Genomic DNA, 19,365 nt, shown 5'->3' on the forward strand with positions numbered 1-19,365 from the left:
TTTTTATAGTTTTGTTTCTTATATTTCAATAACGATCCATCTGAAAAATTTTTGGTGTAAAGTTAGAGATATAGGACAACTTTCTATCCAGACAAAGACCTAGTGGCCCTCAATCCATTTATCAATTTCCCTACATGTTAATTAAAACATACTAATTCTCATTCTCAGTTATCCTGTTCATCTATGTTATTTAGTAAGGATTAGAAAGTAATATTATTTGAAAATTTACATTTACTTGTAATATCCTTTGAGTTTAGAGTACTGTTATAATTACCTATCATCCATTTCTTTATAATAAACATAGTTTATTATTGTAATTGTATTAGTGTGGAACAATGTCTCCTCAATCTAAGCATTCTTAGCCAGGAAATGTGATTTGTAGGTATTATATTAATCTTCACCCTTAAAACTTAAAAATGCTCACTCTCTCACAAAAACATCTTATATACTGTATTTGTTCAAAATCTAAACGTTGCATATAAGAAAATGTAAGTCATTAAGTTATAATCTTACTATATTATTATTTCAAGATATTGCTTTATATCAATTTCTCCAATTTAACTAAATTCACGTAATAAAAATGTAATGATTCCTGTGTAATTCTAATGGAATTACACTAATTCTAAGTCCATTACGAGTAACAGTATTACACACTGACTACTAATTAATAATTAACAGGAAGCAAAACAACTTACTCTGCCTACAGGGCTCATTGGATGCACTGCGTAATCTGATGTCATACTGTAGTTAGAAGCTTCATTGATCATACTTATGGGTCGTTCCTTCTTTTCTTCAGATGTCATGGTTGCAACGGTCCTGAAAACACAAAACGCTAGAGCTTACCATGTGAACCACTTTATAGTAACACTTCCCCAGTTACTGAAGTTAACAATCTGAGTGTCTCACTTTTTCACTGTAGTACAATCCTGGTTACTCTAGGGGCAGAGCTTAATATTTATAACTACTTTAAATGAAACATTTCTAACCTTAAAATAAGTTAATATCATGTTCATTTTAATAGGCATTATTACAGATATTCTACTTGGTCACCCAACTGGAAAATTAAAAATGAACTGTAAGATTAAATATTCTAATACAATAATAATAGCAATAATTATTTGCAAACAGCTTTATAGTGCATAAAACATTTTTACACATAAATAATTTCATGCTTATGAAAATTCTGTGAAATGGTAATTACCACTACCCTGATTGAAGGATAAGAAAACTGAGCTCAAATTAGTTCAACAATTCAACCAAGTTTACAGTTTTATCTCTAAACTTGTATCTTGGATTCTTGAGCTTGGTACCGGAGTTTGAATTACTGTGAAAATACCTTCGGAAATTACACTCCTCGGGAAGAAAAGGCAGGGTTTCCATACTAAATACCTAATAAACAGCTGGCATTCTGTTATTATACTTGACTGTCAATGTCCAGATAAGAAAATTGTTAAATTATACTGAATTTAATGTGGATAATAGTAATTTTACTGTCAGTCCCATTTTGAATACAGACATTCCATGAAACTCTTTACTTACTGTTCATTCACTACAAAAATACAATTGTCCTGCGATGGCTGTCCTGTGACTGGATGTTTGCAGGTTACTTTCCTTTCATTATGGCTGAAATAAGAATAAAAGAGAAAATGAATATATAGGTACTTAAACATTTATTTAACATTCAAGTTAGTGAAAAAGGAAATGAAATTCAACCCCCCATGTTTTGAGATTCCTAAATACACCTTTTCTACTATATATCACGAGTGTGTATGTTGTGTAAATGCTACTTACAGTTTTACTCCTCAGTCTGACCTCAGTCCCTCCTTCTCACTATTTATAAACTATCTATTGATTTGCCTCATGATAACTGTACTTTATATCTCCTAGGTAGGTCATGAAAAATAAGTATGAACTTCTGTCTTCTGGTCCAACTGGGCACATTACAGAGACCTAATGCCAAATTCATATACCGGGCGAGGGGGTCTAACAGTACTACACGGGCACCAGCACATGAAAAGCAGAAGGCTCGAAAAAAGCAAAACTTACAGTGTTCGTTCCAAAATAATATTATATAAATGACATAATGGGAACGATTTTGTGATATTTGAGGAAGATACACTGTAGATAAATCTGAAGGAGCAACAATCTAAGGTAAATGAAATGTAGAAATAACAGAAACAATGAAAAATCTTTTGTTATGTATACTGGGAAAAAAGCTGCTTTGATTTAAAGGATGCCTTTTTAGAGAATGCCTGAGAAGTATCATTCTTTCTAAGTCAAGTAATAAGATTAGGTCTCCTATTACCTTCTTGAAAGGAGAAGAAAAAAATACTGCTCCTATTTATCTAAGTCAAAAATATTGGACACACTAAATAATATGCAATATGCACCGATATATCAAATAATACTCATTGTCATCTATAAACTAATTAAATTTTTTGTCAGATCATATACCATAAACCAACTTAGAAGAAAAGACTGTTGGCATGACCAGTTCTAGAAAATGTACGTTCATTACAGCGAAAATTTTTGCATTTTTGCACGTTATGTTGACTATTACTTTGTTACTCTTTTTTTTTTTTTTTTTTGTAGAGACAGAGTCTCACTTTATCACCCTCGGTAGAGTGCCACGGCGTCACACAGCTCACAGCAACCTCCAACTCCTGGGCTTAGGTGATTCTCTTGCCTTAGCCTCCTAAGTAGCTGGGACTACAGGCACCTGCCAGCACGCCCAGCTATTTTTTTGTTGCAGTTTGACTGGGGCCAGGTTTGAACCCGCCACCTTTGGTATATGGGGCCAGCACCCTACCCACTGAGCCACAGGCATTGCCCCTACTTTGTTACTCTTACATGACTATTACATGTGTATTGCGGGTAAGTCTACAACCACAAGCTGCAAACTTTTGGGTAAACTTCATGTACTTAAGTTTTTTCCAAGTACTAATTTTTACTTTTTAAAAATTGGTAACACAATACCCTGAAACTTTATCTATTAAATAAAATAGAAACCAAAAATTTTTAAAAAGTACAGACACAATTTAAAAAATTTAGATACTGAATATATCTATTAATATATAGATAATACAATATCTATTAACAGTAGAATTATTAATGGAATATAATGTTTCTGTTACTCCTTAAATTAACTGGTCTAAAAAGCTTAAAGGATTACCAAATTATCAGGTTTTTATGGTGGTTTTGTTTTTTTACAGATGTAATTCAATAGGTATTAAGAGTTATTGGGTTGGCTCGGTGCCTATGGCTCAAGTGGCTAAGACGCCAGCCACATACACCTAAGGTGGTGGGTTCGAATCCAGCCCGGGCCCGCCAAAACAACAATGATGGCTGCAACCAAAAAATAGCCAGGGGTTGTGCCAGGTGCCTGTGGTCCTAGCTACTTGGGAGGCTGAGGCAGGAGACTCACTTGAGCCTAGGAGTTGGAGGTTGCTGTGAACTATGATGCCATGGCACTCTACCCAGGGGGATAGCTTGAGGCTCTGTCTCAAAAAAAAAAAAGAATTATTGGGTTTAGATATCTTGGTGATTATTTGCACTACCTAAAAAGTATATAACTTGTTTTCTTACTTGCTAATAAAAAACAACACAGTGGGAACCTAGATCTCCTATGGGATATGAATCTATGTAATAAACAATAAACTGGTAACAGAATAACTAAGGATAGCACAGACTCTGGAGATACTGGAACACAATAAATATAACAAATGTATAAAGGTCTGGAAATTCTGGTGTTCTAACAGAGAATAAAAACTGAGGAAGGGAGGGTGGATAACCTGTAGCAGGGATCAGACGCCCTAATGATGAAGAATGGAGGGGAGCATACAGAAAGCTGGAGTTAGCTGAATGGGAGATGAAGCAGAAATACATAAATAACTCCCCATTTACCGCATCATTTCCCCATGCTGTGTCATCCTGCCTGAGAGGAATATAGTAGACTCTAACCTTAATGATCTGGAAGTTCTAAATTATACAACACGGCTGCTCAATGTTAGATGGCTAAGGAACAGTAGCGAAAGGTTCAGTAGCCTTCTGAACACTAAATAGATTTGAGTATTCATTGGACAAAGACCCAGGGCAAGGCATACATTTAAATTATAATCAATTTAATTCTTTTTTATTAAAGAAGACTGAACATTCTTTTCCTCAAAAGTGGATGCTGTTTCAATTAAATTGTTACTTTTAGTATTTGAGTGCTTTTAAGATCACATCTTGAAGTAAAATTAAATGAGAAATCTTAGGACTTTATCTTATTTAAAAGAACACCAACTAAAGCCAATGTAAACTAAATATATTTATGTTCCTCTTTTCTTTCTCAAATGTATCCAGTGTGGTGTTTTCTTTTAATATTAAATTGACATGAAATTCCACACAAAATCTGTAAGGACAGATACTCTAACACCAAAGTGTTTTGCCATTTTTTTTTTTTTTTTGGCTGGGGCTGGGTTTGAACTCACCACCTCCAGCATATGGGGCCAGCACCAGACTCCTTTGAGTCACAGGTGCTGCCCTGATTTGCCAATTTATAATGAAAGAAAGAAATAACCTTTTCTACTACACATGCCCAATTTTAACCTAAAGTAAACAAAGAAGTCCTTATTTATTTGTTCTAACTTACACAACACTTGAAAAAAAATTCCATAATCTCCTGTAAAACAACATACTTATAAAATAGAAAAATTAATGTATTATTCTCTAATCAAAATATCAAATCCTTAATGGTCAAAATGTGGCAATTTTCAACTACCTGATGGGACTGTCAACCTGGCCCAGTGCTCTTGTGTAAATATAATTTTATATTCTTTTCTGTGTGTTTTAAAATTTATTTTAAATTACAAACTCATTCCTTATTACCTGTTGGCATTTTTATATCAGTGCTGCATTTTAAAGGACTGTAACACTGAAGGGTAAACATATTTTCTAAATCATCCACAGAAACTGAAACTGAATTAAATAGAGAACCAATAAGCGAAAGTTATCTACATGGGTCATTAAAATATTTCAATAAAACCATCTCTGTTAATACTTAGAAAAATTTTAATAGATACAGCACTTGACACACTCTGGGAAGTGGCTGGCCCACTGTTGAGTCCTGACTGCTATCCATGGCACTAGGAGGGAACTTAAGGACCATGCAGGAGGGCAGGTCCATTATTTACCAATTATATGTTTTTATCCTATATGTGCCATCCTTTTCTGTAGATCACATTTTTTCCCAGGGATTTCAGGACCTTTGTTTTTGTTTATGTTTTTAAAGAATCTCAAAATTCAAACCAAGAAAATCATCAGTTCTGCTGTAATGATTCAAACATTAGGGAACAATCTGAGCATAACACAAATTCTGCGCTTGCTCATGCAAGATTTTTGTCTGTAAGAAATTCTAAGTGAATGCAGAAAACTATACCCAACAAATTCCAGCCACATAGGAATACACAAAACGTACATCTGCATGCACCTCAAATATCTTCTAGTTCAGTTCACTGCCTGTTTTATGAAACACACCCTTCCACATCTCATGATACAACTTTCCAGATAACCCTCCTTCCAACTCTTTAATATTTCACCAGCTGAAATGTTTTTTTATTTTTTTATTTTTTTAAATTTATTTTTTAAAAGAGACAGGGTCTAGTTCTGTCACCCAAGCTAGAGGGTAGTGGCACGATCATAGCTCAAATTCCTGGGCTCAAGGGATCCTCCTGCCTCGGACTCCCAAAGTGTGGGGATTACAGGCACGAGTCACTATACACAGTTAAGTGGAGTGCTTTTGTATTTTCTAACCCTTTAACAAGTGTAAAACGAAACACACATGTTGCAAAGCTTACTGTACTACCAAATTATAAATTCATATACCACTATTACTAAAAATGCATTTGAAACTTTAAAAGACACTCAAATAAGCGTCGTTTTAAAAATCCTCTTCAGAGATTTTATTCTCTTCATGAAAGAAAAGAGAAAATGGAAAACATATGGTTTTAATGTAAATGTGTATTTATTCTAGAGGACTCCTTATAAAAAGGGATAAAATTCAGGTCTTGGTATAGATATAAACATAGCTATGGTCACAAAATGAACTAATTCCACCTTGTCTCTGAATTCACTGTAGACTAGTAGGAAGTCTAAAGTTTTCTGAACACCATGCCAGGGGCTCACCTACTCTCACTTCAGACTTCCTCTATGATGTTTTCATGTGTAGGTCTAGACAAGTGGATCTCAACTGGGGGTGATTTTGCCTACCAAGGGACATTTAGCAACCTTTGCTAACATTTTTGAATAATCTAACTAAGGAAGCGTCCCTAATAACTAGAGGATATAGACCAGGATGCTGCCGAATGTTTTATCACACACAGGCAAGTCTAATGCACAGCAAAGTATCTGCCAACAATGTCCAAAGTGTCGAGAATGGGAAGTCCTGCCCCAGACTATCATAGCCCTTCAACAATGACCTCTACTGAACAAGAAACATTTATTATTTCTTTGTGCTTCTGTATTTTTTAGATGCAACAGAGATGGCAGAAAACAAGGGCAGTTGAGACAACGGGTTCTAAAATCAGACTACTTGGGCTGGGTGATCTTAGGCAATTCACTTCACCTCTCTGCGCCTCAATTTAACAACGGTAACTATGTCATAGGTTATTTTCACCTAATCAAAACACACACACTGCTCCCCAGCCTTCTGGCTAAGATCAAGTGTAAACATATATATATACACAAACAGTTATACACAGTAGTCCTCCCTTATCTGCATTTTCAGTTACCACAGTTAATCACTGTCTGAACATGAAAAATTGCAGAAATAAGCAATTCAATTTACGTTTTAAATTTCACACCATTCTGAGCAGCACGATGAGCTCCCTCACTATCCTGCTCTGTCCCACCCAGGACATGATTCATCCCTTGTCCAGTGTCTACACGCTGTCGATGCCACCTGCCCATTAATCATTTAGTAGCTTATGAGATGGATAACTCGGCACTGATATCAAGGCATCGGTTCAAATAGTTTTCCTTAATAATGGCTCCAAAAATGCGAGAGTAGTGATGATGAAATACTGTTGTAACTCTTTTTTTTTTAAAGTTCATTTTTGTTGTTAATCTTTTATTGTGCCTAATTTACAAACTTTATTATTAAGAAAAAACATAGTACATATAGGGGTTTGGTTCCATCCATAGTTTCAAGTATTCACCGGGGGGCCTCAAACATATGCTCCTACTGTCTATATGAAACAAGCAACTGGTGTAGGTACTGGAGACAGTAGTAAGCGAAACATAAAAATCCTTGCCTTCAGGTAACTTACTTTACTGTGGAGATGTTTATGAGGATTAAAAGAGGGAGCAGTAAAACATGGTCTGGAACACAGCAAGCCCTCGCTAAATGTTATTTACTATTAAGGACGGCAGAACGTCGAGCATATGTCACTGCTATATTAGCGTTTGGTTAACTATTTAAATTAAAAGTTTAAACTAGGCTGGGCATGGTGGCTCACAACTGTAATCCTAGCACCCTGGGAGACTGAAGTGGGAGGAACACTTGAGCTCAGGAGTGCAAGAGGGAGACTCTCATTTTGTAAAGATAGAAAAAAAAATGAGCCAGGTGTGGTGGTGCAAGCCTCCAGTCTCAGCTAGTTGGGAGGCTGAGGCAGGAGAATCACCTGAGCCCAGGAGTTTTAGGTTGCTGTGAGCCAAGCTAAGCTGACATCAGGGCACTGTAGCCTGGGCAATAGGGTGAGACTGTGTCTCAAAATAAATAAATAAGGCTTGGTACCTATAGCTCAGTGGGTAGGGCGCTGGCCACATACACCAAGGCTGGTGGGTTTGAGCCTGGCCTGGCCTGCTAAACAACAATAACTGCAACAAAAAAATAGGTGGGTGTTGTGGTGGGTGCCTGTAGTCCCAGCTACTTGGGAGGCTGAGGCAACAGAATCACTTAAGCCCAAGAGTTTGAAGTGGCTGTGAGCTGTGAGCACTCTACCAAGGCCAACATAGTGAGACTTAGTCTCAAATAAATAAATAAATAATAAATTAATTAATTAAATTAGTGCCTACTCAAATACCCACTATTTATTACCAGAGATGGAAGCATTTATTATACCAAAGTCAGAAGACTGAAAGATCTGCTTTAAAGCCTGTATGGAACGACTATTTACTAATAATATGGTTTTGAAGGATTTTAAGATTAATCAATCAGTATATATGTAAAATGTCATACTCATTTCCATCAAATTACATAATAAATGGGAAATGGCATTATCTACTAGAACTAGAATAGAAATTCATTAGTCTACATAATTCTCTTTCATTTCTTACATATTTGTAAGTCAAATAATGAATTATATAGGTAACTACCTGAAAACTTGGCTAAGCTTTTAAGCAGAGAACTTAGTTCTGAGCTTTCAGGTACCCTAGGTAAAAAGGGAAAGCTGATAAACCAAAAAGCTTCTACAACCTATTAGAGGAAGCAAAACAATTTACTCTTAAGTGGCAGGCAGGTGGGTCTCTATCAGAGTAACTTAAATTGTCTGACAGCACTCGGAGAATACAGGAAGCTGGCGTTTCTCTCCTTTCCATGGTAACTGGAGGAAGATACTTTTGTGCAGTCCATAAAAGCACTATACTTTGTTATAGTCCTCTCAGCAGTTATAAAGTAGGATGCCAATGACATTTCTAAAAAAACACCATTACCACATACACATATTCTCTCTCACACACAATGTATGTGTAAAATGCACATTTCAAATATAAATCCCAATAGAATTATGAAAATAGGGGCAGTGCCTGTGGCTGAGTAGGGCGCCCCATATACAGAGGGTGGTGGGTTTGAATCCTGCCTTGACCAAAACTGCAACAAAAAAATAGCCAGGTGTTGTGGCAGGTGCCTGTAGTTCCAGCTACGCAGGAGGCTGAGGCAAGAGAATCAATCACCTAAGCCCAAGAGCTGGAGATTGCTGTGAGCTGTGACCCCATAGCACTCTACTACGGGCAATAAAGTGAGACTCTGTTTCTAAAAATAAATAAATAAATAAAATTGTGAAAACAGAAAAAGTGTGACAAGATCTGTAAATATGGTGTATCAATTTTCTAGCTAAAATGGTAAAAGCCATTAAAGAACTATTTCCTTCACAATGGGGTGTTAAATCACACAAGGAGAGAAATTAAAAGTAATGCAGTTAACTATAGACTGACAAATGAAATCTGGTATTAAAACTCCTGTTGTCCTCCAATAACACTAAAACCATGCAACAACACTTTGCTGAATGCGAAAGTCTTTTTTTTAAAATGAAGTCTCATGCTGTCACTCCTGTTGGAGTGAAATGGGCTCATAGCTCACTGCGACTTCAAACTCCTGGACTGAAGCGATCCTCCCGCCTCAGTGTCCAGAGTGCTAGGATTATAGGCATGAGCCACTACTCCAAGCCTGCAAAAATCTTATATATGATATTTACACACAAGCTTAAATACTCACATAGACATTCTTTAAAACACCAGGATTTCTTTAATTTTTTAAAAAATTTCTTTGATTTTTGCAGAAACAAGCTTAGTATTAAATGTAAAACATTCAGTAAAAAATTAAAATAAAATCTAGGAAAGACTTAAAATGTGAATCTAGTAAAAATTAAAGTAAAGTATCAGAGCAATGTTACATATAACAAATCAGCATATGATATATTCTTCAGATCAAGTATGGAAAGGAACTGTTCCTGATTTGAAACTAATACAACTTCACGGAGATGACAACTCAGGATTATGTCATCTGGAGCACGGCCACCTTTCTGGAATGGACTTCTCCTGTCCAGTTAGGCATCCCTGCAGGCCCAGGCTGGCTACTGCATTCCAGTCACAATAAAGTGATGCTCTGAGGGAAGTCCAGAGTGAAAAGGAAGGTTTCTCTTTGTGCATCCGTTTTTAACAAGCTTCCCCAAAGCTCCCTGGCCATCTTCCTCTGGAATCTCACTAACCTAACGTAGGAAATTTCATGTCCAATCCCATCAGTGGCAGAATAAATGAGACCACCAATCAAGATTCACGACTTTGTGGCCTGCCTAGAGAAAAGTGAATGAACCGAGGCTGCGAGGAAGAAGGGGCGGGAAAGGGCTGTTAGCTAAGAAATACCCTATTTTTCTTGGATGTAGCCACATAGTCCAGAGAAAATATTTGCTTCACTATATTCAAAGTAGATTTCTCTGTTCTACAGGGCAAAAGAAGACAATAGTTTTACTAATGTCTTCCTTCTGGAAGCTTTGGAAAGGGAAAAAGAGGGATTTAACTTAAAAAGACTTTATTTCTACTTTCAAAAAATGTTTTAACAAAACAAAATGTTTAAATATTTTGGCCAATTAACACTACATCCTGGTTACCCACAGCACTGCCATTCTCCCCAGTGGGAGCATTTGTTTTTGTGTAGTTTATTTTAAACTTTATTTCATGGGTAACGCCAGTGACTGCTTTAATACAAAATCCATTCTTCTACATTCTGGTTTCTTTTTAAATTTAAGAAATAAACATTGAAATTGCTATTAACATACTTCTAGTAATAGCCAATACTATTCTTCAGAATGATACGTTACAGTCAGAAAAAGCTAGCTTTATTAAGTGGCGTCTTCTATGCAGGACCATGGCAGTATCATTGAAAATGTATCCACTGTGCACAAAGAGTAAAATATATTTTAGAAAACTCTGTCCCACAGAAGATATTCTGGTTATTAAATTCAGATGCAAACCCATTTATATGATTTGCTCTGAATCATGTATTTCCCTGAAGGGAAAGAGAGAAGGATTTAATTTAGTTTAAGAAAAATACGATAGCATAGTGGTTTGGCGGGGGCCCCTTTGGTAATCCTTCTGGCAATCCGGGTAATGAAACCAGTGTCATGGCTTGGGCTTTTGCAAGAGCCCAACCCATAAAAGCTGCCACATAGCCATAGTGTTAAATTAGAGTGGGCAGAAGAGGCTTGGAAACTATGGAAGCTATTGTATTTCCCTATGGAGAAAATCATGCAGCACAACAGCTCGTATGTGTGCTTGTGACGCTCTTGTTCTCAATATATCCCACTCAAACCAAAGAACGCTATAGTTTCATTCTCGATTTCACTATACTTCCATTATACTTACCGACAATTACACTCTTCATTTTGTTCTAAAATTGAGATTTTGCCAAGAGAAATCATACAGTGTCTTGTAACTGGGATGCAATCAAATCTTCAGTTTCAAAGACACGTTTGTAGCAGCCACTCAGTTATTATTAAGTCAAGTGCTTCTACGCTAGTCCAAAGTAATTATAAAACTATCAAGTATAAAGTTCATTAATGTTTTATGTAGATAACTATTTTAATTTATTTTCATTTCAATGAAAAGGAGAAAAATGTTATGTTGAAATCTGGCTGCCACAATGACTGTTTCTGCAATTTATTTTTAAACTGAAAGTATGCTGGCATAGAAATTGTGCCTACAATTAAAGTCAATGTTTTAAGAACAAAAGAAAAACATTAAAAATGCCCTGCCTTTCTTGAGAAAAGCTGAATTCTTGAGGTTTGGCTACGTGAAGAAATAAGCACTGAGTTAGCAATCTAAAAGATTGCAATTTTTTTTTTTCTAAACATGGAAAGTATATATTTCCTTTCCCAACCTTTAGTTCTAAATGCCATTTGCCTCGTTCAGCTTAGAACTAACTGCTTCCAGACCTTCTGCTAAAACCTCAGTGATTCACTTACCCACCATCTACAAATTCTCCTTAGGCTCTTAACCCTTCATTTTCTATCCTTTCTCCTTTCAGTGTTTGGAAAATGGATTATCATCAATTGCTCAGGAGAAAAGAAGAGTTGATCAGGTGTGAAAATCCCACTGACTTTTACCTCCAGCAATAAATTCTCCGATCACCTCCCTAACAACAGCTACGGCTTACAGCACACTCAGGACTGCTCACACACACAGCTGTCACGCCCAGACTTGAAACTTCACAACAATCCTCAGGGCCCCTTGAGATTGTATTACTATCTGAACTTTACATATGAGTAAACTGAGGCTCACAGCATTCAGAAAGTTGCCAGAGTCACGCGGAAGGTAAGAGGTGCCACCAAGGCCTCAGCTGTTTTCCTTTTCAGAGATTTTTCAATTGTGCCCTTAGTTTTCTCTCTTCAATAGCACCAGCACAGAGTAAGGCCACACTTGCCTTTCAGGCCCTTCCCGTCTTCCTCTGACAGCACATGAAGTGCAGCTCCCACTGCTGCTCCAACCTCCTCCTCATCCCACCGCCATTTCCATATGCAGCACTGCTGGGAAACCTTTCCCAGTTCCAGCTGCATTCTAAACTGAATGCCTCTTTTCCGTCATTCTATCCTCCGAAGCCTTACAATCATTTTATACTCTTAACTCAGACAAAATTATCTCCACAACAAATTTAGAAATACTGCCTCCTATTTCCCCCATTATAGGTAGGAAACAATTTTACGTACAAATAGCAACGATTGTAAGGCATGTGATGCACTCCACATAAACTTAAAATCTCGCACGAACCAACCAAAGGTGATAGTTTAAGCCCCGGTGGAACAAACTGTGCACAATATAATACTTCAAGTACGAGGTTGTAATCATTAATACAGACTAAAAACAATAAAAAACATTAAAAGTTCAAAATATAAGAGGATCACACACCAATTCACCTGTTTCAGTTTTTGGTTATGTATAGATAATTTCTAAATCACTTTGGAAAAGACTTTCTTAAAACCAATACACACATTAAGATCTACAAAATGAACATTCTTTAATGAATTTTAAACAATTTTGGAAGCAATGCACAAATAATTCAAATAACACTATGCCAGTTAAAAACAAAATGTACCTATCACATCTCTCCTGCGTGTTACGGCATGATTACATTTTAGATCACTTGATAAATATAAAACCAAAATGCCTAAAGTAAAAATGATTTTTTTCAGCTGCATGTCCTTTGGGTGACTCTGAACTAAAGAAATGGGAAACTGGCACTATATGGTTAAAACAGAAATATGCTTCTTATAATTCACCAAAGTAATTTTCTGCCAAGTGTCCAAGGATTAAGTGATACTATGGTTATCTAGTTGCTACCGGGAATCACTATATGAGAGTAGACAATGCTCCCAGCTTCTCAGCCACTATCCTATACAGGTTCATACGTTTATAAGATTTTTAAGTTTTATTATTTTTAAGATTTATGTTTTAGTTAACAAAAATTACATGGACTTATCATGCACAAGATGTTGTTTTGAAAACCCAGCGCTCTCTTAACAGCACCCTAATCTATCTCTGTGTTCCAGGCACTCCCTGAATTTAGTCCAACTCCCACGGTGGGCTTCAACTTTTTTCTATAAAATGAGAATCTAAAACAAAAACACAAAAACCAAACCAAACCAAACTAACAACAAAACCCCTATACTTCTGAAAGGATAAAGCACTACATTATCCTATAGGGTCCTCACCAAATACTGTATTAGCTGTACTTGACTGTGCTAGTTGAGTCAGGTTTCTTGATGTTAGTTCCTTGCTTTAAACACTTGTTGGCTCTCTGCATTATCTTTAACATGGAGTACAATGGGTTGTATGCACTGTAATATAACGAATGAACAACAATTACCATGTGATCTAAGGTTAAAGTTTACTGTTAAGTTATCTAAAAGGGACTTATAAAGCCAGGTAACAGAATAAAAATAATCCTAGGGCATATTTTAGTGGTTTAAAAGAACACATATTTGAAAAATGGCAGTCATTTGCATAAAAAAAATTTTTACAAAAATCTCATGCACTTTCAAAATAAAAAGTAAGTTTCCAATGAGCTTACTGGTGATTAAAAAAAAAAGAAGTAAAAGAAAAGTAAGGAGAATTCCAATTCAGTTCTTCTTGTCACTTAAAAATAATAATATAGGCGTGGCACCTGTAGCGAGGCAGCTAGGGTGCCAGCCACATACTCTGGGGCTGGTGGGTTTGAACTCAGCCCGGGCCTGCCAAACAACAATGACAACTACAACCAAAAAATAGCCAAGCGTTGTGTCAGGTGCCTGTAGTCCCAGCTACTTAGGAGGCTGAAGGAAGAGAATCACTTAAAGTCCAAGAGTTTGAGCTTGCTGTGAACTGTGACTCCACGGCTCTATCAAGGGTGACACAGTGAGACTCTGTCTTAAAAAAATAATAATATAGCATTTAAATATATATAATTTAGAATTTCAGTAATTCAGATAAGTCTTCTACTCCCTAATAAATGCCAGTTAGTAATATTTTATTGTAACATGAATTAAATAGAATTTTAACATACCATTATGAAGGAAGCACACAGCAAATTAGAAAAAATTAAATTTAACCATTAACTCTTTCACATGTGATCAGATACTACTTTAGAAAGTTAACCTAATTCTGGCCAGGTGGGAGGATGCTTGAGGTCAGGAGTTCAAGACCAGCCTGGGCAATATAGTGAGACCTTGTCTCTAAAAAGATAAAAATAAAAATTTAGCCAGGTGTAGTGGCATGCACCTGTAGTCTCAGCTACTAGGAAAGCTGAAGCAGGAAGATCGCTTGAGCTCAGAAATTTGAGGCTACAGTGAACTATGAGTCACTGTACCTCAGCCTGGGTAATAAGAGATATTACCTCTTAAGAAAAAAAAAGAAGCCTAACTTTAACCTGTTCATAAACTACCACACAATTCGAAGAGATATGATTATTTTATTGTAGGTAAGAGAAATTCTTTCCACTAGAGTCAAACTGACATAATTCCAATGGAAAAAAATTGCTCATTGCTTAACTAGTCTTCATTGCATAGTATTTACTCATTTTCAAATACTGTACGAGCTTTGTATAAATAATTACTTTAAGAACAAAAAGGTAGTTTAATCGTAAGTCAAATGATACCCCGAAGATTTGAACAGCTAATATTGTCACACAAGCTAGACACTGGTGATACAACCCTAATAACTTTATTATGAACATAAATAAATAAACCTGAAAAGCACTATTTTAATAAATGAATAAAAAGGACGCCTGGTTAGAGACCAGCCATAGTTAAAAGGAGGAGAGCAGGGAAGGCACCAGCAGGGACTGCCATTTGAACTGAGCCTGGTGGGATGTGCAGCAGTCAGATGGGCTAGAGTTCAGTACAGACTGGGGGTACATAGAAATGTGGCCAAAAATCGAGGCTTTAAATGATATGAGTATTATATCACTATTACATAAGTTTTGAAACAATGCATCTGCTTCACTCCTAGGTTTTTTATCACTTCAATTTCAAAATAATGTGTATTTTAAAACTCTGAAAAGATCCAAACAGTAATACACTTCGGTGACGCACAGCACTTCAGGTTCAGTTCAGTCAACACATTATCATCCTCAAGCACTGAGAAATCTCACTTAACAGATGAGGCAGGAGTGGGACAGAAATGCAATCCAGGATAGCAGAGTTAGTAGTCCACTTCCTACATCACAGGAGGAGCAGAATGGGCAATGACTCAGCCACGTGGGGGAAAATTCAGTGGCGCCTACACAACACTGTGATAGCAGTCCTGGACCCGAGACACCTCCTCCCTCAGTAAAACACAGGGCAATCAGCTGGCTAGGCAATTGGCTGCTTTTGTTCTTAGAGTAAAGATGGGATCTCTCTAATATAAACACGGATCAAGGTATCTCCCCCAATTGATTTAACTTGCTTAGTCAATTCACTTATTCATGTTGAAGTATTCATTAAGCATCTAACACATACAAAGTTCTGTACTGTCTATACTAGGAAACAAAGAATAAAGTTTAAGAATATAAGGGCACTTGGAGAACACTCTTCCATCTGAGTTTACTAAGCTAAATTTCTTTCTTTCTTTTTTTTTTCTAAGCTAAATTTCAAACAAAGACTAGCACAATTATACTCTCAGAGCAGGCTACGGTATTGGTGGAAAGCGTTCCTCAATGTGTACCTTATTCAGCAGAAAACAGACAAGCCCTCTATTCTCTCAGCAGACTGCTTTAGTCTTGAGTAAAACTTAGGTCAATTCAAGTCATCCTGCAGCTCTGCTCATCTGTCTTCTTTTGTATCTTACCAGATTTAATTTCCTGTTCATAAAAAAAAAAGTGGAAGTAGCCTCTCCTCACTTGAACTTTAGTAGTGACCAATGACCTCAGATGTCATAATGACTCAAAAACATCTTTGTTTAAATTTATACCTAATATATTCCAATTCATCGTCACCACAGTAACCTACGCCAAGTTTAAAATATAAACTTAAAATCATGTTAAAATATTTTAAGTGAATTCAAAATAAAAGGGAAAAGAAATATCTATGAATTCTCCATATACTTAAATCGAGTGGGAAGTTAAAAATTCTACAAGTTAAGGAAAAAATTGTCGATTTTGAATTAAGGCTGTCAAGTCAAATGAAGCAAACTTGAAACCATATATATATATGTATACAGTAAATCCTATTCTTCAACAGCTTGAAAAAACCGAAGTAAAAATGCTTTAAAAGTGAAAATAATTAACATGTTAGGAATTTCCATATTAGGTGGTATGCATAGCTCCGTGGGTAGGGCACCAGCTACATACAAACGGGCTGGCAGGTTTGAATCCAGCCCAGGCCAGCTAAAACAACAACAACAAAATAGCTGGGCATTGTGGCGGGCACCTGAAGTCCCAGCTACTTGGGAGGCTGAGGCAAGAGAATCACTTAAGTCCAAGAGTTTGAGGTTGCTGTGAGCTGTGATGCCACAGCACTCTACCCAGGGTGACAGCTTGAGACTCCATCTCAAAAAATAAAGTAAAATAAAATAAAGTCCATATTGTCTTTTCCTCTACTAGACGTAAAATGTAGAAAGTACCTATTTTGTAAGAGAAAAAAACTTTGTTTGAAAATTCTTTTAAAAGGCTATTACTGAACCTGCATGAAAAGAGCTGTGCCAGAAATGGCAAAATGTCAGACTTTATAGGCTTTAGTTTGTACAATGCAAGTCCAGTAAAATATCATCCATCCACCCCAAATGGAGAAAAAGTTATAAGTAAAATAGCTACAGCTAAAAAGCAAACAAAAATCTTACCTAATACAACTTACTTCTTGAACTAATGCTTTCAAAACAACTAAATCAATTTATATAGTTCAATTCAAAAAAATGCAAATTGGTATTGTTAACAATAAATCTTTAAAAGGCATACTGTCCAGCCTCTAAAAATCAGTGGCAGTCGTATTCTTCATTGCTTTAAAAAATTAAGGAATTTCTTAATTTCTTCAAATGCTAACATATTGCCTATAACATATAATTTCCTCCTATTATATTGCTCTTAAATTTTAGCTCAGTAAGGATTCCTACACTGAATCACATTACCGAAGGAGTCCAAATCATCACAGAATTAAACAAACACCAAATAGTGACAGTTTCCACTGATTGTTAATTAGTTTAGACTAGTATTAATATACTTTTTAAAAGCATTATATAATGAATACTGTTGGTATCTCCATAGAAACATGAGGAATTATTCATCTAATTCTCTTTAAGTGGAAGAAAATATCAAGCTTCTCCTTTGAGTAAGTTAAAAAATGAACGAGACATTTTATGATTTCAAAGAAAATCTTTAGGCTTAAAAGCAATTTGTGACTACTATGTATTCATGTAGCTTCAAGTTAAGGAGAGACTAAGAGAGAGACATTTTCCATCCCAACATCTTTAAAAATGCTCTAGCATTTGAAAATCTAACGAATATATACTATATTCTTACAGCAATATTTCATTTATAGAAATATTTATAATATGTAAATCCTTTGCACCTAGGCACCGTGCCTGGCACCAGGATTGCAAAGATTATTTAACACAAAACCGTTAATTAAAAAAAAGGACCACTCTTCATTTAACTATTATTAACACATAAAAGTAACAATTACTCACCAGTCTTCATCAAAATCACATTCTTAAGAAGATATTCAACTACAGGCAAAAAACCACACTGGAATAAAAATAAGACCACTCCTTTGCCTTTGAGCTGCTCCCACTGAGCACTGTGGGGACCAAGCACTGAGGACGCACACTGTGGATGTGGGGCTGGCCTGCCACCCTGGAGTCTGACACCACACTGACGTCACATTCTAACATGTCATTGCAGCTGCGAACTGAGACCGCTCCTTCAGGAAGGCTCTGTTGTGATTATGCATGCCTTCTAGCCACAAGAGTGAAAAAGGATTTCGATTCCCTTAAAACTGGCACATAACACAGGGTAAAATACCAAGACGCACGCTTGCAGATAGCTTTTGAAGGAAATATTTAGTGCGAATTTAAGCACATCAACTAAAATGACTCTTAAATAACATTTCTGTTGTTGTTTCAAAGCTGCCCAGATTTATTGATCACTTTACAATCTCATCAGAGCCTTATAACCCAACAAGATAGACTGCAGAGTTACCTTCATTTTACTGAAAAACAAGACAAAAACTGAGTTTGCTCACAGTCACAATGCTAATACATGACTGAACAGGATTCAAATCCAGGTCGTGTTTGTGCTGCCCAGACATTTGACTGCTCATTTACACTAACCAGCAGAAGAGATAACCAACTGTTAATATTCTGGTGGACATCCTTTTAGGCCAGAGTTTGTACAATAAATATATTCAAACTATGCATGGTGTTTTGCAGCATGTTTTTTTTTCACTCAATAACATGCCCTGGACAGCTTGCACGGCAGTAATTACATTCCTAACTTTCCTTGTTTGACAACTGCTCATTACACAATTATCCAAATCCATGTCCTACTGTGTGCATTTATTTTCAACTTTTTGCTATCATAATCAAGACTTACTGTGTGTCACTGCTCAGACATCTTTGTGTTTTTCTACCTTCAGCTATGCAGGATAATGCTTAGAAGTAGGAAAGACAGGCCAAAGTAAGTGCATGTTTTCAACATTTACACCTTGCCCCCCTCAAAAGAGTTACTAATCTTTATTCCTCAGTGTATTAGATTTCTCCTTTCCTGCGTCTTTGTTCCTACTAAGTACCTACAATTATTTTTCTTCTTTGCAAATGTAACAAAAATACATGCCGTCACATGGTTCTAACTATGCGTGTGTGTTTTGATTTCAGGAGAGGTTAAACTTCTCTTCATAAGTCTATTCCAGTGATTTTCACCTGGTGTGCCATGAAAATTTTAAAAGATTAAATTATTTTCAAAAGAAGTTCAAAGCGCAGTGAATATACTTTTTCCCCCCTGATCAATGTAATTTAGATGTGCCATGGAAGTTGAACTTACAGGTTCAAGTGTGCTGTGAGATAAAAAAGGTTGAAAAACACTGGTCTATTCACACACGAGGCAGTCCATCCTAACGGTTAGACCAGTCCAACACTGGTCTATTCACACACGAGGCAGTCCATCCTAAC

General features: G+C 36.3%; 1 protein-coding gene across 1 annotated transcript in view; it reads right to left on the bottom strand.

Annotated features, from left to right (window-relative positions):
- The window catches only part of LOC111722523 (pleckstrin homology domain-containing family A member 5-like), a 143,082-nt gene that overhangs the window by 5,425 nt on the left and 118,292 nt on the right, over positions 1–19,365 (bottom strand). Inside the window, exons 4-5 of the mRNA XM_023508743.1 lie at positions 1,540–1,623; positions 696–816 (exon numbers count right to left, since the gene is read on the bottom strand). Coding sequence (XP_023364511.1) covers positions 696–816; positions 1,540–1,623 — 205 coding nt within the window. The remainder of the gene's footprint in view (positions 1–695; positions 817–1,539; positions 1,624–19,365) is intronic.

This window comes from Otolemur garnettii, unplaced genomic scaffold (assembly GCF_000181295.1).
Source record: "Otolemur garnettii isolate 467f Iridium unplaced genomic scaffold, OtoGar3 scaffold00271, whole genome shotgun sequence".
Taxonomy (NCBI): domain Eukaryota; kingdom Metazoa; phylum Chordata; class Mammalia; order Primates; family Galagidae; genus Otolemur; species Otolemur garnettii.